The sequence below is a fragment of the Manis javanica genome, chromosome 7 (genome assembly GCF_040802235.1).
Source record: "Manis javanica isolate MJ-LG chromosome 7, MJ_LKY, whole genome shotgun sequence".
NCBI classification, from domain to species: domain Eukaryota; kingdom Metazoa; phylum Chordata; class Mammalia; order Pholidota; family Manidae; genus Manis; species Manis javanica.
In genome coordinates this window covers 128,188,895-128,214,815 of record NC_133162.1, presented here as the reverse complement: position 1 = coordinate 128,214,815, position 25,921 = coordinate 128,188,895, and the positions used below count along the sequence as shown (strand labels likewise).

Below are 25,921 nucleotides of genomic sequence, written 5' to 3'. Positions count from 1 at the left end.
TTTTATTTTTTAAATGTTAAGAGATGAACCAGGTGATAGCCATTTTGATTTCCTTCTATTTACTATTAGTAGTTTTTAAATGAAATAGCTGTAAAGACACTCAAAACATATCAAACAAGAATTAACTGGGCCAGTATGACTCATAGTATCATCATGATTGAACATGTAATTCCGCACTAACTCTGTGTAGAGGCGATGACTAAAGGCAGCCACAGGTTTAATACAGAGTGCTGTGGCTTTCAGAAGGCTGCTGCAATCTGAGGGTCACTAACGAATATACGCTCTACAGAAAGAATTCTAACAATCAGAGCTGTGTGACCAGAAATATCCTATCGATACAGTTAAACCTGTGTTGATGGATGTCTCCAGGTACGTCTGCTCCCTTTACCTAGAATACCGCCCTCTGCTTTTCTTCTAGGTAAGTCCAACTCACCCTTCAGGAGGCAGCTCGGGAATTACCTACGTTATGGAAGATATCCTGATCTCCTCTTCTTTCACCCTGTAGGACAGATCCTTGATATTCCGAATGTGGTCCTCAAACCAAAGCTTAGTAGAAATGCAGGATCTGAGATTCTATTCCTGAGGCCCACTGAGTCGACATTTCAACAAGATCACATGTGATTCACATGAAATGTTGGGAAACAGCAGGTAAAAGAAAACCCTAGGCGTGTACACAGTTCCTTGTGCATACCTATATCACAGCAATCATTCTACAGTATTTACTACTTTATTGGTCTAAACCCCACGTTAGACTGTAAGATTATTAAAGGCAGAATTTAAGACCTCTGTTGTTCTGTATCCATTGCACCTGGCACATAACAGATACTACATAAATGTTTGTTAGATAAATGAGTAAATGAACAGAAATGAATGAATGAAAAGTACCTAAAAATTTAGTCTATTACTCTTTTATAGCAATTCATCAGTTATATGACAGTATAAAAGTATTAATTACAAACAACAGAAAAAGTAATTTTTGAAAAAGTGATTTTGAAAAACTGCCATGTTTAAAAATATATATATCCTAGAAACACATTGCAAAATACTTTTGTCCTCACCAAATAGTACATACATGCAGGACTATACCTAAAACCTTTTATAATGTTTGCCCTTTCAAAAAGTCCCACACCCAAATTATCATGTAACACTGGTTTGGGCATAAGCCAACAGTTGAAAAGATAGAAAGAAATTACTTTAAGATTTGTATTGTTTTCCTGATGACACACAAGTTATGCTACTGTTTATCTTTAAAACTGCAGCTGTTGTGGCTCCGCATCACTGTTTACTATAATTATTGCCTTCAGATTTCATTCTGACCCACATCCCATTATAGGGTATGCACAGGCCAGATGAGCAATTTCAGAAATCAGCAGCACTCATGAATGTTTGCAGAATTGCATCATTAGATATCACTTTTTCTTTTTCTAATAGCATGAAAATTATATACTATAACTTTGTCCTTCAACAAAAATCCTCACCTGGCTGTTTCTCGCCACTCAGCATCCTCACCTTCACGCCAGCAAATCTCATCCAGTTCTGTGAAAAGGTCATGAGGAATATGTTCCTCATCATCATCCTCAGTTCCAAGAATAAACTGTACTCGCTGTGATGGGGTATCTATGGAAAATCAGACATGAACATGCATTACCATACTTTTAGCTTAAAATATCCTGGTTACCACCTTCAACACCACTCTAAACTCACACCCCCACCCCACCCTTACTGCAACACTCATTCGGAGTAGATTTGGGAAATTAAAACTAAATTTAGCATTACATTAAGTCTAGCATAATTTGGGAGTATAAATATGTAAAATGTAAATATGAAATATATATTATCAAAAATAAAATCAAATGTGATGATTATTATGGATGACTTACAACATTCCTCATGGAAACTATTTCTATATCTCTCTCACATACATACACACATTTTCTTTCATCATATATGCTACACTTGATAGTAATTTTCAAAAGAGTACACTAGGGTAAAATTCACTTATACTAAAACTACGCTGAATAGAATTCATCAAAGCTCTTGTGGTGCTTCTTTGTAGTCAAAACTTGCCGCTCCCCTAACACCTGGCAACCACTAATCTGGTCTCCACTGCTATAGATTTAACTATTCAGAATGCCATATATATGGAAACACATGGTATATAACCTTTTAGAGACTCTCATTCACTTAGCATAATGTCTTTGAGATTTTGAAATTAATCTGTGTCATTGACTGTATCAGTAGTAGTTCATTCTATTTATAACTTAGTAATATTCAATTATTACAATAGTCAAGAAGGAATGTACCACAGTTTACTTATCCATTCACCTATTGAAGGATATTGAGTTTGTTTTTAGTTTTTGGCATTGCTGTGTAGAACAACTGTAAGTATTCTTGTACAGGTTTTTGTGCTAACACAAGTTTTTATTTCTCCAAGGTACACACCTAGAAGTAGGATTGCTAGGTTTTATGGTAAGTGTGTATTGAACTTTATAAGCCACTGCCAAAGTGCTTTCTAGAGTGCCTGTGTTCTTTTGAATTCTTGCAATATATGAGAGTTCTAGGTGCTCCACATATTCATCAGCATTTGGTATTACCAATTGTTTTTTAGCCATTCTAGGTAGTGCTATCTCATTGCAGTGTTAACTTGCATTTCCCTGATGGCTATTATTGACAATTTTTCATGTGTTTATTTGCCATCCATATGTCTTCTTTGGTGAAGTGTTTGTTGAAATATTTTGCCTATTCTTAATTGGGTTGTTTATTTCTTACTATCGAACTTTGAGTGTTCTTATATATTTAGGATATAAGTCTTTGTTGAACATGTGACTTGCACATTTTCTTTTCTCCCTTTTTAGCTTGTATTCACATTCTTTTAACAGTGCCTTTCACTGAGCAGTATTTTTAAATTGACAAATTCCATTTCATCATTTTTTTCTGTTATGAATTATGCTTTTGATGTCAAATTTAAGAACTATTTCCCTAAAAGTCAAAGGATTTTTCTCTTATGCTTTCTTCTAAAATTTTATAGCATATTTTATATTAACAGTGTCCATTTAGTTCAAGGGCTCTTTATTTTGGTATATGGATGTCCAGGTGATCCAATACCATTTGCTGAAAAGACACGGGTAACATATATTCTCTATTAAATTGCCTTTGCAACTTTTCCAAAAAATCAACTAGCCATATTTGAACTATTTTTTTCTGGCCTTTCTAGTCGGTTCCATTCATCTCTGTGTCTATACCTTTGTCAATATCAGACCCTCTTGTGGACTCTACCTTTATAGTAATTCTTAAAATCAGGAGGTGGGTCTAACTTTGTTCTTTATTTTCAAAACTGGCTATTCTATTTTTTTTTTTGCTTTTCCATATGCATTTTAGAATCACTGTGTTTCTATCTACAGAATTCCTGCTGGAAGTCTGATTGGAATTGCACTTAACCAATAGATCATTTTGAGGAGAATGACATCTTAATTATTATGATTTTCCAATCCATGAAAACTATATATATCTTTATTTATTTCGGTTTTCATTGATTTCAAACCTATTTTATTAGGTTTTACAGTTTTCAGAAAAAGATCTTCTACATGTTTTGTTAGAATTATACCTAGATATTTAATTTTTTAGAACTATTGCAAGTTGTACTTTTAAAATTTTGTTTTCCAGTTTTTCAAAGTTAATTAATAAAAATGTGATTGATTTTTCTGTGACCTTGTATCCTACAACCTTGCTAGACTTATTAGTCCTAAGAGCTTTTTTATAGATTCCAAGTGATTTTCTATACAAATTGTCATGTCATCTGTGGATAGGGGTTGTTTTATTTGCAAAAATAAACCAATCAATTATTGAACAAATTAGGTTATAACTAAGTCACAATTGAGAGGATTTCAGGAGTCAAAAGTAAAAAATACAAAATACAGTGTCATACTTTCTGTATAAAGAAGTGTTTGTGTGGGGCCCTAGCTCCTGCCAGTCATTAGCCTTATCTTGTAACTCCTTCCATTCCAGGTACATTAGCCTTCTTTCAGATTCTTAAAAACAGCATACTCTCTTCCACTTCAGGGTCATTACATAAATGGTTTCTTCTAGATCAATTGCATATCTTTCAGCATCTGCCTCAATGTAATATACTTTGTACTTGGGTAAGCCTACCTAATCAGCCTTTCAGAGCATACACAAACACATACATAAATACATTCATATGAAAAATATTAAGTCATGTACCTGTTCTCCTATTTCACAGCACTCTATACTTCTCCTTGTTACACTTATGTCAATTATAATTTTAATTTATTATGGACCAAATCCCAGAGAGGAAATTATGCATCCAAAAATACATTTCAAATTATAATGCATTATATAAATATTATTGATGAGGATGGATGCTGATACTAGTGGTAGGTGATGGTTATATTGATAGTAAAGGCCTGTCAAAATGCAGAGATTAGAATTTGAAGAAAGGAAAATAAGAAAAATAGTACTTCTATTAATTAAAAGAATGTCCTCGCATGGACAGGCCTTGAAGGTATTACACTAAGTCAGACAAAAAGACAAATAGGTATAATCTCACTTATATGTGGTATCTAAAAAACAACACAAAAATCCCTACCAAACTCATAGAAAAAGATATCATATTTGTAGTCACTAGAGGCAGGGAGTGGGATTGAGGGGGAATGAGAGAAGGGTGGTCAAAAGGTACAAACTTCCAGTTACAAGGAAAATAAGTACTAGGATGCAACGAACACCATTACGACTATGGTTAGCACTGCTGTATGAAATAGAGGAAAGTAGTTAAGAGTGGCGATTCCAAGAGTTTTCATCACAAGGAGAATTTTTTTTCTCTGTTTATTGTGTCTGTATGAGATGGATGTTAACTAAACCTATTACAGTAATCATTTCACAATATATGGATATCAAATCATCATGCTGTACTCCTTAAACTTATACAGTGATATGTATCAATCATTTCTCAATAAAACTGGAAACAAAAAGAGTATTGCCAGAATGAGGAGCCAGTGCTGCAGGCTGAGAGGTCATAAAACAACTTTTAAATATGCTGAGTTTTAGGTGAATATAGGACAAACACATGCAGATGGTCATACGGTACCTGGAGAAGTGTTTCTGGAAAAGAGGACAGGTTCAGAGACAGACATGGGTGGTGTTTAACTGGAGAAGTCACATGAGAACTGTGTATGAGGACTCAAAAATGAATGAACCAAGAGAGAAGACTTAATATCCAAGGAATAATAAGGTTTAAGACAGGAGGAAGAACAGCTGATAACAAAAGAATCAGAAGAGAAATAGATGGATATATAAAAGAACTGGTACATTAAACAAATATTTAATGAGCACCTTCCATTGGTCAGACACTATTCTAAGCAGTGAATTACACAGATATAAAAAAAAACAGACAAAAAATCTCTACCTTCATAGAGTTTACATCTGATGGAGAGAACAGCATACCAGCGAACAAGATAGAAAAAGATTCAGGAAGTACTAAAGTCAATAACATCAGATGCTGTAGAATCAATGATGAGAACAAATAATACAACAGGGTTTTCTAGCCTTATGTTCAATAGCACTGGAATTCCAACGACCGTATATTACTTGTATAATCAGAAATAAACAAATTGGCTATTTCCATTTGGAATGTAGACCATTTTTTTCAATAAATGGTTAAAAGAGAAAATCAAATTTACATAGTTAAACTACTTGAGAAAAGCCACTAAGAGAATAATTGGAATTAAGTTCCTTATCAAACTTTCATCTTTCATTATTAGTTTTGTTTCTCATATTGCTTTAATTACTCACATAATAATTAACCAGGGTCCAATAATATACTTTTCCTAATAATCAGTGAAAATATTCTCCTTTGAGTAGGCCCTGTCCAAAAGTTCTCTATTTTTCGAGCCCTTTCTGAAAACTAGTCAACAAATATGTCAAGAAATACATTTCTTACAACAAAACAAGGACAATGACAGGAGTGAACTGGGAAATTTCCATTTCACCTATGTGATCTTATTGTAATTAAAACCACAAGCCTCATGCATTATAACATTTAGCTCAAGGGGGCAAATTCACAAAATATTTAATGCAATGGTAATTTCTGAATTACAGACACTTTTTTTTTTCTCTTTATCCTTGTTATACTTCAGATAAATCAATATTCAGATACTCTCTCTTATAAAATCATGAAATAACTAATTTAATGAATCTGTTTCAAATTCATGTCTCTAGTCTCTTTGTAGCTCAATAATATTTTTCATCTCCATTTGAACTTTAAAATTTTGTTCATATTATTTGAATGTCATATACAATCTGTTCATTTGGAATCCTATATTTTAATTCATTTATATAATTGAAATAATACATTTATTATTATTAATGCTAATTAGTTAATTTCATTATAGGTCAACAGATTGATAAAATGAATGTTGCAGCTGAAGCACCAGGAACCAATAGCTATTTCTCTCCAAAGAGGATGTAAGACTATATGTAGAATTTATAAATCATGTTCCTGAAAACCTAGCTATCTAAATCTTAGCTCCTTACCCACACTATTGCTATGAAAGTCATGAGCAGGAAACAGTAGACACATTCTGGAGAGAATTCCTTCAGAGACAGCCGCAATGCGAGCCCCAGGCTTCCTTACTTCCATACCAAGGGAGGGTAGTTAGCTGTCTGCCCCTCCCTCAAGCCAAGTGAGTAGAGCTCCAAGGACACCAGAAGAGCTTGATATGTCCCCTGTGGTGGACTGGGGCATAATTCTTGCCTGAGAAACAGGAAGTCTACCTAGCTGCTAATGGCTGAGATCACTGCACTGAATAACATGCACTCCTAAAATTTATCAAGGCAGTGAGTGTATGTGTGTTTCTGTGAATCATGTATAGGCCACACATGTGAGACAGAGAGAAGAGAGGATATGCAAGAGAGAAAATGTGGAATGTGTGGTCATCTTCGATCCTGTCCAAAGGCTGCTCTAGGGTAGTGATAAGACTTCAGCAGAAAGAATTGATCACTGTGGCTGAACGCCTAGGAGATGAGAAAGAATAAGTAATAAAGCAGAAGATAGTGCAGGTAAAAGATGCTCTAGAAGAGAATTCAAATTCTAAGCCTAGAGAGTGTGACAGCAGCTTGCAGTGCTGCCAGTTAAGTAAGAATTTTTCTGCCCTATCCCCTTTAGTTCTTTTCATTTCCTCTGTTCCAAATCATTTGAAACTAGGTTAGGGAGATGATAGAGGATCTAGAAGGAGAAATTCAAGATAAGAGAAGGGTCGAAAAGGCAACTACATTCTCTTTCCTCAACTGGTGCAGGCCTGGGTAAGAGAAGTGGAAAAGAGACTTATGTTAAAGCAAGTTAAAAGTTTTCACTATTACATGACACTAAACATTTTATTTACTGACTAGAGGACTATGTCTCAAAATAACCTAGCCTTAAAGATACTGATATTAATCAGTCTTAAAATGCAATGCAAATAATGAAGGAACTTAAAAAATAAGGTATCCATGTTCATGTATAAAGAGACTCAATGTTATCAAAATGTCAGTTCTTCCCAATTTGATCTACAGATTAATGAATTTCCAATCAAAATCCCACAAGGTTATTTTATGGATATCAACAAACTGATTCTAAAGTTTATATGGAGAAGTAAAACACCTAGAATAGCCAGCACATATTGAAAAAGATCAGTTAGGGAACTGGCCACACAACTTCAAGACTTACTATAAAGCTACAGTAACCTAAACAGTATGATATTGATGAAAGAATAGACAAACGATCAATGAAACAGTAGACCCCCATAAATATAGTCAATTGAATTTGATAAAGGAGCAAAGACAGTACAATAGAGCAAATATAGTCCTTTCAACAAATGGTGATGGAGCAACTAGACATCCACATGCAAAAACAAAATTGTAGACATAGACCTTACACCCTTTCACAAAATCAACTCAAAATAGATCATACTCCTAAATGTAAAATGCAAAAACTCCTAGAAGATGACATAGGACAAGACCTAGGATGTACTGGTGCCTTTTTAGATACAATACCAGAAACACTATCCATGAAAGAAATAATTGATAAGGTGGACTTCATTAATATGAAAAACTTCTGCTCTATGAAAAGCAATGTCAAGAAAATTAGAAGAGACACCACAGATTGGGAAGAATACTTACAAAAGACACATCTGATAAAGGAATGTTGTACAAAACACACAAAAAACTCCTAAAACTCAACATTAATCAAACCAACAGCCTGATTAAAAAATGGGCCGGAGTTCTTAATACACAACTCACCACAGAAGTTATGCAAATGGCAAATAACATATGAAAAGATGCTCCACATCATAAGTCATCAGGGAAATGCAAAGTAAAACAATGAGATACCATTATACACTTATTAATAAAGCCAAAATCCAAAACACTGACAATACGAGATGCTGGCAAGAATGTGGAGCAACAGGAACTCTCATTCACTACTACTGGAAATGCAAAATGGTGCAGCCATGTTGGAAGACAATTTAGCAGTTTCTTACAAAACTAAATATACTTTTAATATACAACCCAGCAACTGCTGTCCTCAGCATTTATCTAAAGGAGCTGAAATTTATGTCCACACAAAAACCTGCACACATGTTTAGAGCAGCTTTATTCATAATTTCCAAAACTTGGAAGAAACCAAGATGTCCTTCAGTAGGTGAGTGGAAAAATAAACTGTAGTACATCCAGACAATAAAATATTACTCATCACTAAGAAGAAATGAGATACCAAGCCACAAAAAGATATGGAGAAATCTTAAATGCATATTACTAAGTAAAAGAAGCCGATCTGAAAAGGCTATATAGTATATGATTCCAACTATATGATGTTTTAGAAAAGGCAAAACTAGGGAGAGAATAAAAAGGACCTGGGTAGGGGAGGATAAATAGGCTGAGAATTTTTAAGGTATTAAAAATACTCCGTATGATATAATAATGTATATATATATATTATATATTTGTCCAACCCCGTAGAACATACAACACACAAGAGGGAGCCCTAAGGTAAGCTATGGGCTTTAGATGACTGATGTGTCCATGTAGGTTCATCTTTGGTAAAAAAAAAATGTACCATTCTGATGAGTGATGTTGACAAAGGGGGAGGCTGTATATGTGTGGGGCAGGGGGTGTATGGGAAATCTCTGTACCTGCTTCTCAATTGTGCTGTAAACTTAAAACTACTCTAAAAAATAGTCGTTAAAAATAGGGTATCTCCGTTTTTAAATGTTAATTGTTCCTTCCAATACACAGCAGTATATCTTACACGTGATTATAGATGTTCAAGAAATTATAAGACAGAAGAAAAAGAAACTACATTTATATAGCACATTTGCTCTGGGCATTAGTAAGCCATTTCTCTTTTAGAATGTTAATAATATGAGATTTGGTTTTATTACCCAATATTTTAAGGAGTTTTTCTAATTTCTAAATTTTATAGCAAAATGAACAAGAATTGAATCAATAGCCAAGTCTCCTACTTTACCACTTCTTTAAAGGGAGATGCCAATTTCCCAGATGTAACATGAATGTTGATTTTGAAATGAGACTGATGAATTCCTATAAATAGCAGATATACTTCAGGAAATCCATAGTGCAGCATACACATTTCTGATCCAGTTTATCTGCAATCAGAAGCTGGCACTATCTTTTTCCTGTAAGTATACTATCTGGGTGATAGTTATCTAGTAACTACTAAACCCAATCTCATCAGAGTCAAATGAAATACTTCTAATCAGCCTGTTACCAAAAAAAGAAAACTGTTCTTTGGACAGCCATAAATTGTAGTTTTAGACTTACACTAAGAAATCAATTAAATGTTTCGTTGAGACCTACCCAGCAGGAGCAAACATAGCTGTGCTGTGTTGCATGACCGCCTATTCTATTTGCTCACCTGTCGGCAACCACGTCCCAAGAGCAGCCATGCCTCAACCTTGGTAATAAGTTCCTCATATTTTTTAAACATTTTTCTCTCATCATTGTTTTCAAAGGCTTATTTCAGTTTACTTAGCATCAGTAATCTAGGTATGTATAATACTTATGAATCCAGACCCCCAAGTTCAATTGATATTTGCATGAACTTTACATTTAAGATTTGTTAGTGTTTCTCCTCATAAAATATGAGGATCACTCACCACACACCTTTGAAATACTAGTTATACAATAAACATAAGGAAATAAGACCAACATTGTGAATAAAGAGAATTTGAAGGTCTGAGTAGGGTACCAGGTATTTAAAAGACTTCTTTAAGACACAATGATAACAGCAATAATATGAGAAATAATGATTTATTAAATTTGGATAAGCTATTCAAGGGAACAAGACGAAAATATTCAAGGAAACATTTCATCTGGGTTTAAAAGAACATATGCGTCCCTGTGTCTGGCTTTTCCTTCTTTAGAGATGATTTTATAGGCATTAGATTATGCTTAAAAAAGTGTTTTCATGATCATCCTACCAATACTTTGAACATCTTAAAGAGACATACAGATTATGTTTTGATACAACAAATGCTCAAAATGTGTTATTCAGTGACTATTGTTTTTCATGTCTATACATCTTAAAATTCCATGACAGGAATCATGAAAATTATAGTTCTATCAAAACTAGAAAGAATTTACGGATAAATACTTCTTCTATGTTGATAGGCATTTTGGATTCAAAAACTTTTTGAGATTGTCACAATTCAAGCACTTCTACAAAAATACTTCCGTTAATTAAAATTGATGCTTACTGCAGAAATATGAAGTCGAACTATTCCATGTCTTCATCAACTCATCCTCCAGTTTATAATATAATACCTCCAGGATCCTCAAAGAGGGACCTGTTATTTCCTCACATCGTCCTCTATCCTATACTTCTTTGGAAGGTGAATTCTTAAGAATTTTAAGGCACGTGCAGAAATGTCTTCAAAAGATTGTCTTTGAAATCTTTTCAAGTAAAATAAATATTTAAGTGGTCATAAATTTTCTTTGAAGACTTTAGCAAGGTAACCTCATATATCCTCATTATGTAGAGTATCAAGCCCAGATCAAGTGGGCTGGTGTTTCATACCATGGTTTCAGTCTCAGCATGTGACAGGGTACTTGATTATCAGGGCACCTGAACTGACTGTAGAGTAGGAATAAAGGCAAATGATTAGTTCTGATAACACTGAAAAAAGTGAAATCTAGAAAGTTCTACTGCTTAGAGACCAGCAAGGTGCCCACACATTTGTTCCTGATAAAACAGATCTTATGTCTAAATGAAAATAAAGATACTTAGATGGTTGGGGGAGGAAGGAGGTAGGTGGCACCCAAAAACAGTCACTGATAACAGAGGAAGGAGAATCTGGGGCACCTGATTTATTTCCAAGTTTCACCAAATAAAGAGGAGGATCAAGGGTTCTTGATCTTAGTTGGTTGTTAAATCACCTGATACACTTTTTAAAAATACTAGTGCCTAAGGAAACATCTAATGTTAATTACATTCTTGATGGGTGGGGCCCAGCATCAATTTTTTTTTAAAGCTCCTCAGATGATTCTAACAAGTAACAAGATTTGACAAGCAATGTTCTAGAGCGCTGCTTGTCAAATTTTAACGTGCATATAAAGTCGCCTAAGGATATTATTAATGCACAAATTCTGATTCAAGAGGTCTGGGGTAGGGCCTGAGATTCTGTATTTCTAACAAGTTCAAATGGGATGCTAACATCACTGGCTCATGGACCATACTTTGCATGACAAAGTTTCTGGAAGAGTAGATCTCAACCTTAGCTGCGAGTTAGAATCACTTGGGGTACTTTTAAAAATACCCATGCTTGGGCCACATCCAAGATATTCTGATTGGTATGCGATTTGGCCATCAATATGTTTTTAAAACTCCCAGATGTAGTCAATGTTGAGAACCATTGTTCTAGAAGAACTGACTTAATTCATCCAGCTATGGGAAAAAAGAAAAAGAAATGGTGACAGAGGCAGAGGGAAGAAGTTGTTTGTTTGTTAACTAAACATGTCTAAGATGATGTGAATATATTTTCCGAAATATTAGAAGATGAAAATTCAAAGTAACCATTAAAGTTTAGTCAACATAAGCCATTCCCAGGGTCTTAAAGGGAGTGCTAACTATAAGCAGATGGAGCTTGAATGAGAAAAATCTAACCAACTGTCTCTTTGTGACACTCCTGATTCCATGTCATGAGCCAAAAACACCTGAAAATGTGAGACACTTTTTTATACCTCTACTCTCTGCTCACTGACTCAGTTACAACCATCCTTTTATGCCCGTGCAAAAGGATGCCCAGGGCACTTTTCTTTACACATTCCCACCAACAATAATTGTACCTCTGGCATAAGGACATGGTATTTGGGGAAGTTTAATGCCCATAACTATACACAGTTACAGAGACAAGGAGCACAATGATGGCAGTGCCTCTGTAAGAAAAAATGAAGGGAGTCTATAAAAATACTACAAATCAATGGAGAGCCAAAATAATCTCAATGGCCCAAAGGAAGACCATAACTTGGAAAATTATCTACGTCAGGATGAAAAGAACATGTCCAGAAATATCTGAGGATCAGCAATAGACTAAAAAACACAGACTCTATCAAGCACACACGCACACAAAAAAATTAGGAAAGGAAAGGAGGAAATGAAAATAAAATGGGATGATATAAGAAAGAACTTCAAGAATACTAAACATGCAACTGCAAAATCAAACCCCATAACAAAAGTAATAAAATAAAGAAAAGATACTATAGATAATCAAACGAATAAGATGAGAGACTAATTTTAAACTACAAAGGAAAGGACAAATAGCAGGTGTCATAAGTCCAACATGCAGATAATTAATATCCACAAAGAAGAAAGCAAAGTAAATGGGAGAGAATCAGATAAAATAGGAAGATGTTCTGTAAGTGGAAAAGTATCAGCATATGTACATTCGAAAGGTTTTTAATACATCCATTAAGCCTATCTTGGCAAGTTGTCTTAATTAAAGAGACAGAAAAATATCTGGAAGCTTTCAGTCTTAAAAGAAATAAGAAAAATTGAAAAAATGAAAGAAATATGGGGAACTTAAGAAAAATGAAAAAAATATGGGGACTATAGTCTTCTCTGAAACACTTACCAAAAACATACTGAAAATAGCAATATCTGCAGAGTATTAACAGCAAAATTGTTACCTATCTTGCCTGAGGGTTTCAGCCCTGGGCATGTTCACTCTCGGTTTGGTGAGACTGAGAAATGACAATGGAACATTCTTGGGGTGAAAAGGGTTTATACCTGGCATTATTCTCATGGCAGTAGGTCAAGCACTAGAATCACGTCTGCATCCAACAGTCTGCAGGTCTGTAATCCTCCTCATGTCTACCTCTACCCAGAGCACTGGATGGAGTTCTTCTTATAGTGACTCAGTCAATAATAGCGCATTGCCAATGGATGTGGAAGCAGTAGCCAGCAGTAGGCCCATTACATCATCCAGTAGTTTAGGGTCAGGTGAGGATCCTGGCCATAGGAACTTCCATTTCCATACACCCCAAACTTTATATGCCACTAACTTACTTCATATCTCAACATAATGTAATGACTAAAGGGGGGATGTGGGTTTGAGGGATACTGGGGAATTGTTTAAATGGGAGAGGCTCCATCACGTTTAACAAATGAAAATAATCCATTTGAGAGGAAGAGGTCAGCTGGACAGTAAATTATGTAAATTTCTATGTGGTAGGGAATAGGAAATAAACACAATTGAAAAGAAGACTTCCTTATTGAAACAAGAGAAAAGTAGTTGCAGATGGAGACATATAGGTCTGCATGTTTCATAGAAGAGAAATAGAATGAGTTCTTTCTAACTATATTTTTCCATTTGACATAGAAAGCATCTGCTAAGAGATGGTGAAAAGGAGAATGTTGGAGAAAGACAAAGAATGGTGAAAAATAATTACTTCAAAATCAAAGAATGTAATTGAACCGGGAAGAGGTGTTGAAGGTCCGTTTGAGTCATAAATGTAAATAATTACAATCTGCCCTGTTGAATGACGATGTCCAGCAGAGCTTGCTCACTGGAGAGGCGGGGAGAGAGCAGAGACATGGAGGAACCCCAATGTAAGTATGGTTTTTAAAGTGGGGGTGAAGGTGTGAATAAAATAAAACAGGGCACCTCAGGTATTTAGAATGTTAGCAAAACTATTACTGAAATTCTAGGCTATGAAATCAGAGTAGGATAAGGAAAGAAAGAAAGATGACAATATGGATAGAAGAAAAGTAGAGGCCAAGTAGCTGCACAAGAAGGAAGGAAAGCAGCTGCGATCAGAGAGCAGGGTGAATGCCTTCCTGGCTCCAGGGGCAGAGTGATTATGGATGAGTAGGTGGGCCGGGATCACGGGAGACGCGAGGGTTGAAGGCTGAAAGCCAGCCTCTTGGTTGTCATGTCTACAGGCTCTCGTGGCACTTAGGAAATGTTGACAACTGCCATATCATCGTATTTTGATATTTCGCATATACTTTCAAAAGACGAACATTCAAAATAGTAGAACATTCATGACGTAAGAGTGAAACTTGGGCAGCATCAGCAATAGTGTAAGAGGCAACTTAATCCAGGCATTTCTCTCTGGATTTTCAAACTACTTAGAGCAATGATTTTTATTTGAATAAATTATTAAGGTTTATATGACTAACTTGTACTACTGAAGTGTATTTTCTCAATCACAAATCTAAGCCACTTCTCATCCTCACAAAGCACCACACAAAAGAAAAGTAAAGATCAAGGTTTCTCTCTCCCACTTCTCCCTAACATGTCCAGCCTGACATCTCTCATAAAAGTATAAACAATTTATGAGTATGAAGTATTACTGCTAATTACAGGTGTTACAAGCAATCATGATATTATTACAATCATAAATGTAATAAAAACAAGGAGAAAGATTCTTACCAAAGGAAGGTGACTCCCTTCCATCCTCTAATCCCGAATCTCTCTCTCTGTCTCTCTTTCGGTGCTTATGACCACGATGCCTGTGCCGTCGATGGCTTTTTCTTCCTCCCAGGGGCACATGAACCCCAATAAATAGTGTCCGATGACCTTCATCAGAAGGAAACGCAAAAATTAAACTCTGAATTATTCAAGAGCTCAGAAGATGATTATTTTCATATTAATAGAAACTCAATTCAATTCAACCCAGCAAACAGCTTTTGAGTGTTTATGTAAAGCTTGGGGACTGACACTGCATTTTGACATCATACTTATTTTTGTATACCACAAGCCTATCACAAACATGTATAATACTGATTATTTGGTTATATATTTCAAAATCACCATTAATTTATTAATTGTCTTAATAACTCTCTGTATCTATTACCCATAGTTTTAAGCATACACCTCTCATTTTTAAAAAGTTGTTCTACTTTCTACCCACCCTCAACTAACCATGTTACCTCACCAATTCCCTTCCTTTCACAGTTAAGTGTGAAAGAAACAGGCTTCACAAAGTTCCCTGGAAATGCCAAATCCCATGCAGTGTTTTCATTTCTGCCTTGCTGCTCTGTGTCACTTGACACCGTTGGCCACTCTCTTCTTATGACTTCTTTCTCTTGGTCTTCCTCCTTGTCCTTCTCCTTCGTTTTGTTCATATCGGTTTCCTTTGCTGGTTCTTCTATTTACCCATTCAAGTTTGGAGATTCCCCGGGGTTCTCATTTGACCTCATGATTTCAAATAATATATATATTGCAGTTCTGAAACCAGTATCTTGATGCCAGATCTGTTTCTTGAACTGCAGACCTATGTATCCATCCACCTACTGGACATATTACTTGCACATTCTTCCCACAGACATGCCAAACTCAACATGTCCACAGAACTCATTCTTTTCTTTGCCCACCAAGTATCAACTATCATCTAAGCACACCACCTATCCAGTCACCTTGAAGCCCATCTAATTTATCACCAAGTCCTCCTTTATATCTCCTGAATCTATTCACTCTTTAACATCCCTATTGTTAGTGTCTTAGTTGAGCCCTCACCATCTCTTACCAGGACTTCTGGAACATTCTCCCTACCATTTTTTTTCCTAACTCCGATCTTGTCTGACCTCTTATTCATCCTGAATGCTGATGGCTCTTTTCTCCAAAATGCAATTCTGAAATTACTCCCCTGCTTTAAATTTATTGAGTGCTCTCTGTTGCCTATATGATAAAGCTTTTAGTACTCTATAAAGCCAAACCATATCTGGACCCTGCCTATTCTCCAGCCAGACCTCTAAATACGCTCTGCCTCACACACAAGCCAGTGTGTGCCCCTTCATCCCTGAAGGGCCAGATGTTCTCAAGTTTCTCTTTAATTAATGCTATTCTTATTCTTCCAGACATGTTAAATATCTTTGTCCCTTCTATCTGATGACTACCTACTCATCTCCCAAGTCTCATTTCAAGGATTTTGCCATCTATAACATTTTTCTGTATCCCCTAACCTTAAATATAGGTGGTCACTTTCCCACTAGGATACTATAGTACTTAAGCATATATATCAAAGCATACAAACTCTTGATGGTAATTAGTTACTTATATATAGTTTTCCTCTTATAAATCTTCTCTAGAGAAATCCCATTTCTTAGTCATTTTGTGTCTTTGGCTCCTGAGACAGTGCCTAATATACAATAGATGCCTAACAACTATTTACTAAAATGATTAATATCATATCAGGTGGTATTGTGCTAGGTATCAGGGATACAAATATAAATAAGACATTATTTTATTCTTATAAATCAGCAGGTTTCAGTTCTCCCCAACTTATACAGAAAGAGCCATTCCCAACTGTGATATATTGCCCTGGGCCTCCTCTGCATGAATGTATCAGAATCAATGAGGAGATGTAGGAACCCCTTCTCAAAAACAAAAACAAAAACAAAGATGCATTAACTTAGGCATTCACCACAATCACAAATTTCAAACATCATTATTTTACCAGAACTTGAACAATCTAACATGTATAAGAAAAAACTTGAAAGAAAAATAACCAATATTTTGAACAAGCTCAAAGAGGAAGAATTTACCTTATCAGGTAGTAAGACAGACCATAAAGCTGAATACTTAAAACAATTCACAAACTTTGGAATCTTAAACATTAGTAATTTCAAGTTACTTGGACCATCCCAACAATGTAATCCTCTAATATGTTGAAGGCTATCAAGCAGGGAGAATGTGTAAAGCAAGAAAGAGAATTCAGATGTAACCTTGCATAAAACTAGTATTTAAGCATCTGGAAAACATAAACCAAAGACTTAAAAACAATTTTAAAAAATGAAAGAATAGAGCTCCAATTAAACTGGAAGATTAAATATTTACTTTTATCACTATTCTATCTGGAAACTGTATTCTTAATGCCAACTTAGGAAACAATTGCTTAAACAGCACTGACGATAAAAGAAATGATTAATAATGTTTATTATGTTAAAATCAGCAACTTCTCTTCACTACCAGAGAGTGGAGAAAAAAAAAGCCACAAAGCATGAAAGTATATTCGCAACAAATATAACTGACAAAGGACCAATAAACAAGAAATCCTATAAATCCTAAGAAAAAGATGAAAACCCAATGAGAAAATGGACAAAAACCTTAAATAAGCACTTAAGAGAAAGCCCAAATGGCTAATAAATGTAGAAAAAAGTGCTCAACTTCATTAGTTCTCAAGGAAATGAAAATTCAAACCATAATGAGGTATCTTTACACTTACACCACATTGGCAAAAATCGAAGTGGTTGACAAGGCTGTCTTGGTGTGACGCAGACCAGTTTTTCATATAGTACTAGTCTTAGTATGCTACTGACAGAGCTACTTTGAAACTGTGGCATTTCCTACTGAAAGTGAAAATATTATGACCCAGCAATTTCCTTGGACCTCAGAGAAATATATGCTTATGTATATATGTGTAAGATATATATATATATAAGAATGACTACACCAGCACTGCTTATAAAGACAAAACACTAGAAATAACCCCAAAATCCACTAACATAATGTATAAAGTAGGGTGTATTCACAAAATGGGATATATACAGCAATAACTTTTAAAAAATACACATACACATACACACAATATAACCTTAAAAAGAGAAAAACTAAAATATATTGTCCAGGACATATACACAGAAAAAGGCTCACATAAAAGTCAGAACAGTGGTTGCCTCTGGCATAAAGAAGAGTAGGCATTGTGATTGGGGAGAGGCATGTGAGGAGCTTTTAGGTGAAAGAAATATTTTGCTTTAAAAATACTTATTAAACTTTATATATATGCTTTCTTCACTTTTCTGTATGAATGTTTCATTTCACAAGTTAAAAACTTAAAAAAGAAACCAAAGGAAAACAATTCCAAGTAGAGGGCAGCAGTATACATGGTGTGAAGGAGTCAAACAAGATTAAAAGACTAAAAATTAGCCACTACAAGAAATTAATGGTTATCTGTGATCTTCTTGACAGCACTTTCAGTGAGTGGGGGAATGAATAGAAATTAAGGAAGTTTAAACACTGAATATTTCCTAGAGTTGCAAATAAAGGCTTTACAGAGAAGTGGTACTTGAAATAAACCTTAAAATTTGCAAAGGTGTCTAACCATTACAGATTAAGATAGCCATTCCCAGGTGGAGAAAGGTAAGAGGCACTATGGACCTGGCTGGCAAGTGCTGAGAGCCTGGCTGGGTAGAGTGAATATTGCCTTTGTTTGTGGAATGTAGATCTGAGAGTAATTGCTAAAAGTAACATCCTAAGAAGTTGTCAAGTCAAGGCTAAAATAAATAATCTGAAACCTTATCCAAACATAATGAGATAAGAAGAAGATGCCAAGACACAAAACTGAATTGCTGTCTTGAGGATATTAAATGCAAGGAAGACTGAGATGAAGAAAATTCCTGAGGCAGAATCTTGCACAGTTGGTTAAAAAGTCAAGATTCATTTGAGTAAATAACTATGAGTGTAATGGTGGGATTATATGGTAAGCTTATGTTCTTAAAAAGATTGTCTTCCAAAGTGATGGCATCATTTTGCATTCTAACCAGCAATAAATGGAAGGTCCTGTTGCTCCACATCTTTGTCAACATTTAGTGATGTCAATGTTTTAGACTTTAGTCATCCTAATTGGTATGTAGTGGTATCTCTGTTTTAATTTGCAATTTCTTAATAACATATGATGTTGCATCTTTTCATATGCTTATTTTTTCTTTGGTGAGGTGTCTGTTCAGATTTTTTCCTATTTTGTAATTGGATTGTTTTATTATTGAATTTTAAGAGTTCTTTGTATATTTTGGATATATTCCTTTATCATTTTTGTTTGACAAGAATTTTCTCCCACTCTGTAGCTTGTCTTTTCATTCTTGAAAGTGTCTTTCAGAGAGCAAATGTTTAAAAAATGTTCACTTTATCATTTTTTCTTTTATTGAATGTGTTTTTGGTGTTGTATCAAAAAGTCACTGCCAAATTCAAGGTCACCTAAATTTTCTCTTATGTCAACTTCCAGAAATTGTACAATTTCATGTTATATTTAGGTCTCTGATCTATTTTGAGTTAATTTTTGTGAAATAAATAAGGTCTTTATCCAGATTATAATCTAATTCCTAATTCAGTCATCAGGAATTAGTCCCAATGAGTTGAAATCCAATATCCACATAATAGCCTGCACACAAATGTTTATTGCAACTTTATTCATAATTATCAAAAATGGAAAACAAGATGTCCTTTCATTTAATAGGTGAATGAATAAACAAACTGTGGTACGTCCATACAATGGAGTATTATTCAAAAATAAAAAGAAATGTGCTATCAAACACTAACAAACATGGAGACAGTTTATATGCAATGTGGCTAAGTGAAAGAAGCCAGTGAAAGAGTTATATAATATAGGATTCCAACTATATGACATTCTGAAAAAGGTAAAACTATACAGATAGTAAAAATATCAAAAGTTTCCAGGGGCTCATGGGGAGGGAGAGAGATGAATAGGAGGAGCACAGGGCGTTTTTAGAGAAGTGACACTGTCCTGTCTGATACCGTAATAGTGGACATGTAATATTATACACTTGTCAAAACCCATAGAAATATATAAAACAAAAAGTGAATCCTAATATAAACTATAGACCTTAGTTAATAATGATTTATTAATATTGGTTCATCAATTGTAACAAATGTACTGCACTAATAAAATGTTAACTTACATTTTTTAATGGATGGAAACTGTGCAGTGGGGAAAGGGGACATATGGGCCCTATCTGTACTTCCTGTGCACTCTCTATGAACCTAAAACTGCTCAAAAAATGGTCTTTTAATTTTAAAAAAGTTAAGACTCATAGGTACTCATAGTACTGAGTAGCCATTGAGATATTTACTTTATGAGAAATCAAAAGCAAAAGAAAATAAGGGAGCACTAGTGTCAGCAAGTAGAGCGCAGGTAAATGGGGAAAGGACTAACACTGTATTGTCATGGTCACAGATTTTAGGGAGATTTGTGAGTGTAAGATACATACATAATGGGGGACACTTGAGTGTGTACATTTCAGGTAACTTGGAAGAAATAGAATTGGAGATACATTAGGCTGGGTTTAATGGAATATATTTATTTGATTTATAGTCACTTCCACATATGAGCGAGTTATTGTTAGCTATCCTGGAGTCTGAATAGCTTCCAATAACACTCCTAGAAAGCTCTATGCCAAACTCATCTAACATTGGACACAAATGTTCTGGGGGTGAAATGGTGTCATAATCCGCCTCGCACTCTAAGTATGTGGGTAGTGGAGAAGAAGCAAGGCTTTCAATTTTATGGAGCCAGCATTATAGTCTCTTGAAAATTCTCCATTTTTTCAATATGACAGGTCATACATATATGCAAGAAGCTTGATAAAGGTTTTCTTAAAGTTTAAGACAACTATGAAAATTTTCAGGGAATTGTAGTCATAAAGACAAAAGAAACCTTTCTAGACTGTTGTTAATAAAAATAAATTTTAATCATGATAAAGACTGAGTTAATTTTCTATATTCTCAACAAAAAAGATTAAAAATTCTTGACATTAGAGATCAAAATCTAAGAGAAAAAGTATTACAGTGGTATGTCAGTTAATTAAAAGAAGCATACTATTTATCCAAATGTTATGATTTTGTGCTATTTATCAGTTTCCCAAAAGTATTGATTTTGATTCTTTTCTCACTCTAAACAAATATTCACCTGTACCTAATCTGTACTCCAAGCCTTAATTTGCCCTAATACCATCTGTATGTGTGCAGCTCCCAATTTTGCATCTCCAACTCAAACCTCTTCCCCAAATTCCACACTGGAATATCCATCTGCTTGCCTGACACTTCTGCTGCACATCTAAAAGCCACCTTAAAAATCATCATTTTCAGGACTGAACTCCTAATCTTTCCCTCACAACCCTTCCAATAAATACACTGCTCTCCTATAATCTTGTCCATCTCAGTTGATCACAAACATTTTTCTAGGTGCTCAGACCCCAAATCTTGTCATCATTGTAGACTCTTTTCTTTCTCTTAAGTCCACAACCAATCCACAGAGACATCTGCTGGGGCAACTTTCAAAAATCCAGAATTTGTCCACTTATCATTTTACTTAGCAAGGGCCGCATCATACCCGACCTGGATTAGTGCAAAAGACTCCTCACAGGCCTTCTTGAGTTTACCTTCAGCAGCCAGTGTAGTTCTCTTAAAATGCAAGTCGGATCATGTCATATCTCAGCTAAACCTTCTAACATTACCCATTTCACTCACAGAAAAGGCCAGCAATTCTCTACAGCTCTGAAAGACTATGTGTGATGCCCACTCCCCATGCCTGTGTGCTGTGTGAAATCCTCTCCTGGTCATCTCCCCCTCATTCTGCTACTCAGGCCTCTTTGCTGTTTTTACTGCCTCCCTCGGAACTTCACCATCTCTGACCCTTCATGTCCCTCATTCTCTATTTTTATTTCTTCTATAGCATTTACATACCATGTAATTTACTTATTATGCTTAGTATTTAATTTCTAGTTTCTCCCCAGTGTTTTTAAATTTAAGAATAGGAACTTTTGACTTGGTCACTGATGTATCCCAAGTATCTAGAACATTGTTTGATAGTTCTTGGTTCTTAATAATTATTTATTGAGTATATAAATCTTTTGCATATAGAGATGATAGTTTTAAATAAAATATATAGAGAACAAACACAATCAATGCATTATGCTACTAAACACATTAAGACAATTAAGAATGGAAACAAAGCTATGACCACAGGTTTCATAACAACAGCACTGAAACTGCCACAAATTTATGGTTATGAAACTATGGAAAAAAACATGTTTGTGTTTCTACATCGCTAGAGACTTCTAAATCAAAGAAAACTGGAATCTGGGCTGGATGACAAGCCTCGGAACTTAAAAGCTGACTGAACAGAGACTTTTAAAGAGATGTAGACGCTTACCACCCAGATTTATGTGTTTACATTTCAAAAGATTATAAAGCCCTGGAGCTACTGGTTTATATTCCAAAGGGTTTAAACTAGGGACTTTCCCCTTATCATCCCTGATATTTGCTTGCAAAAGAGAGAGAAAATTTCCCTCCCTCTTTCAGGAGGGGAGAAGACAGTTGGACAGCAATTCCTACATGAACTCCCAGGTTCATAATTTTAGGGCTCCCCTCCTGGGAGTAAAACTGTCTGGTCATGTTGTATTACCCTAAAGGGGAAGAATTGGTGGGGGGGATGGGGAACCACTGTCGTTATTGCTGTAAGTAATAATAAGACTATGCCTCTGATCCAGACACTTCGTGTTTACTTTTAAGACACAATAAATAAATGTAGCTATTAGAAACTTAGCAAAGGATTTATACAATTTTCTACAAAATTGTATGAGAATATAATAGATATAAAGTAGTGATCGTGATGCCTGTTACACAGCAGACCCTCATTCATCAGTTCCTTTTCCCTTACATACAGCTCACTTTCACTGGCTTAAAGGAATAAGAAGGCAAAATAAAATTCTTCCACCCCATTTTGTTGTCTTCTTGATTCTCCCTATATTGCCAACTATATCACCACAGCCTACAGAAATAGAGAATTACCTCAGATCCTATGGAACAAATAACATTTCCAAGTTAACATTACCATACATTTTTCCTACAATATTTTATCCGACATTGAATTTTATGTCCTGGTAGACATCACTCAAGGAAACAAATAATTCAAGAGGCTTAACAATAAATGGCATTGCTCTGAAATGACTTGACAATTATTAAACTTATTCTGAATTACTTTACACATGATATAGGGAACAGATTTTATTTTATGACTACAAGTAAAGGCCAAAATTTAGTTAAAAGAAGGAATCCTTTCAAATGGGCATTTCTTAAATTAATCAAAATAGTCAACAAGAATTAACTTTATATCGTGTTTAAAAAAACTAAGAATTATTAAAAATACAGAATCATTTAGATATGAATATATTTTCAAAATACTGAGAATGGAACAGTACTACTGAAAGAAAATAATTTTTAAGATAAGCATGAAATACTAGAATTTATCCAGAATTTAGCTGTATGTCAATTGAGAGAAAATATAATTTCCCCACTAGAAAAACCAGAGTGTTCATCAAAGGTAACGCTGCTTTCTGAGAATAGATTCTGTTAACAAATTCTGGATTTTCGACACTTAAATTGTATAGATACTACCCGTTGAGCAGGTGCAGAATTACTGTAAATATTTTCATTGTATAAGTACTAGTACCAAAACAACTGTAGGCTGTAGCCATAGGACACTGAATGTTTACAAAATGCAATGAGGAAAGAGGTGCATTTGGGGATGGAAGGGAATCTTACTATGACTCCTTTAATAATAGTACTAAACTGCTCTCCTTTATTTAACTGGCAGAGAAGGGGTCAGGCTATCTACTCTTGCAGAGAACTGGGTATTGTTTCCATGAAATAAATATAACACAGCTGGTACATAATTACTGAGTGCTACAGCCATTTAGACATGTCAATCATGGGGAAAGGTCAAGTACATTAAGCTGAATAAGCAAGGGATCTTTAATTTCATGGAGACTCTAACAGAGTCGGAAAACACAACAGGGCATCATTTATCACAATATATCAAAGAACTCTAAGTCCAACAGAAATTCTCTGCCAAGGGCGAGCAATAGAGAGAAAGACAAGAGACAAAAGAGTCTATGTAAATGCATGTGTATAGCAAAGAGATACTCTTAGAAGACTGAACTGTTGTTTCTCATGTTGTTTTGCTGAAAGAAAAAGAAAGTGCCAAACCAGCGCAGGTCACAGTCACCTGACCCTAGGGCAGTATTTGCCTTCCTTACAAAACAAAGAGGCACATGACTATGACTACCGCACACAGAAAATACAAATCTTGAAAGTGCTAATGTTTCTCATCCCAGAAGCCATGGTCTAAAATTTACTACTTTGAAGATACTGTGACAAATTTAAAAATATATATGTGTATATTTCTTATAAGTTTATAACACTGTCCTAAGCAAAACATAGAAACTAAATTACTTGGTATTTAGTTTATTTAGGCAGTTTTATTTTTTGTCTTGGAACATGAAAAGCCTCAACACATAAGCCTCCACATTTCTTGAATAAATTAATGAAGTACATATGAATACATATGAAAGATGTACTTCATTAAAAATATAAGGTGAGATAGGATAGGAATTTTTCTAATCACAAAAGCTCGCCATTTCATTATTATTTTAAAACATTTATGTTTTGTTGTTATGCCTTACAAGGAAGAGAAAGAAAACAGATCAGTATAGGTTCTGGGATACTTAAATGAACTCAAAAGACAAGGTGGTACCATCCTGACCCCATTTTAACTAAGTCATGATTTTTGACAGCCTGCCTTTATGCTTCAGAGAAACAAGTTAGGAAATGATCAAAAGTGTAAAACTAAAATTTTCCAGATTTCGTTGTGTATTTGTGTTAATCAGAAAGACGACGTACACTTGATGAAAGTGGCTTATTCTGGAAATCATGGTCATGAAGGACAAAAAAGCTTGCTTGGGAAATCTGAAGAGTGTTTCAGAAGAAAACCCAGGATATTTCCAAGGAAGAAAGTTGAGGAATTCAAGTGCAAAACTGAAGGAGTAAAACAAAACATCCAAAAGCAAAAATGAAAGACATTTGGCATTTCTGTATAGATGTTTACAAATGATAATAATGTAGTAAACTGCTTTTAATGGTCACAATATTTCAGCAGCTTCTCCCATCAAAAGGTGGAATCCATTCTTCCAGCATTTGAATCTGGGCTTGGACAGTAGCTTGCACTGTTCTATGGAACATGAGCAAATGTGATGCAAAGGCTTGCAGGGCGCTCGTGCGTCGGTTTTTCCTTCTATTGATTCTGGGAACTCTTCCCAGAATCTAATGCCACCATCTAATCAGATCTATCAAATCTGTCTAATTTTATCACATACAGACCTACTAGTATACACTCTTCTAGCATCTTATATTTCCTTATAAAACTTTTCAAAATTTCAGTTAAATAACTAATTTATAACCAGTCGTATAAAATCTATGATAAGCTTTATAGGCAATAATATTGTCTGTCTAATTATGTTTATATTCCCAGAACTTGGCATATTAAAAGCTCAGTAAGTATTTCTTGAAGAAATAAACGAGTGACAACAAATCCGAACCCTTTTTCATGGCATTTTATGCTGTTGTAGCCTGGAAATGTAAGAAATTGGTTCACAGAAGGAGAAAGGAGTTTAGGAAAGACTGGATTCGGCAAGTGAAAAATACATAGCATGGCTTATAAAGAGAATCACAGGAACACAGAGGGTCCGGAGATGTGTATTAGCATACTTGACCTACTTTTATCAGAAAGTAAAGGGAATTTGAACTTCCTTAAATATTCATTGCTATAAATTCGGAAT

General features: G+C 34.9%; 1 protein-coding gene across 8 annotated transcripts in view; it reads right to left on the bottom strand.

Moving 5' to 3' along the window:
• The window catches only part of SLC4A10 (solute carrier family 4 member 10), a 262,310-nt gene that overhangs the window by 117,420 nt on the left and 118,969 nt on the right, over window positions 1–25,921 (bottom strand). For all 8 annotated transcript variants that reach the window (XM_036996105.2, XM_036996103.2, XM_036996108.2 and 5 more), the window contains exons 3-4: window positions 14,943–15,089; window positions 1,479–1,617 (exon numbers count right to left, since the gene is read on the bottom strand). In XM_036996105.2, the coding sequence (XP_036852000.1) occupies window positions 1,479–1,617; window positions 14,943–15,089 (286 nt within the window). The remainder of the gene's footprint in view (window positions 1–1,478; window positions 1,618–14,942; window positions 15,090–25,921) is intronic.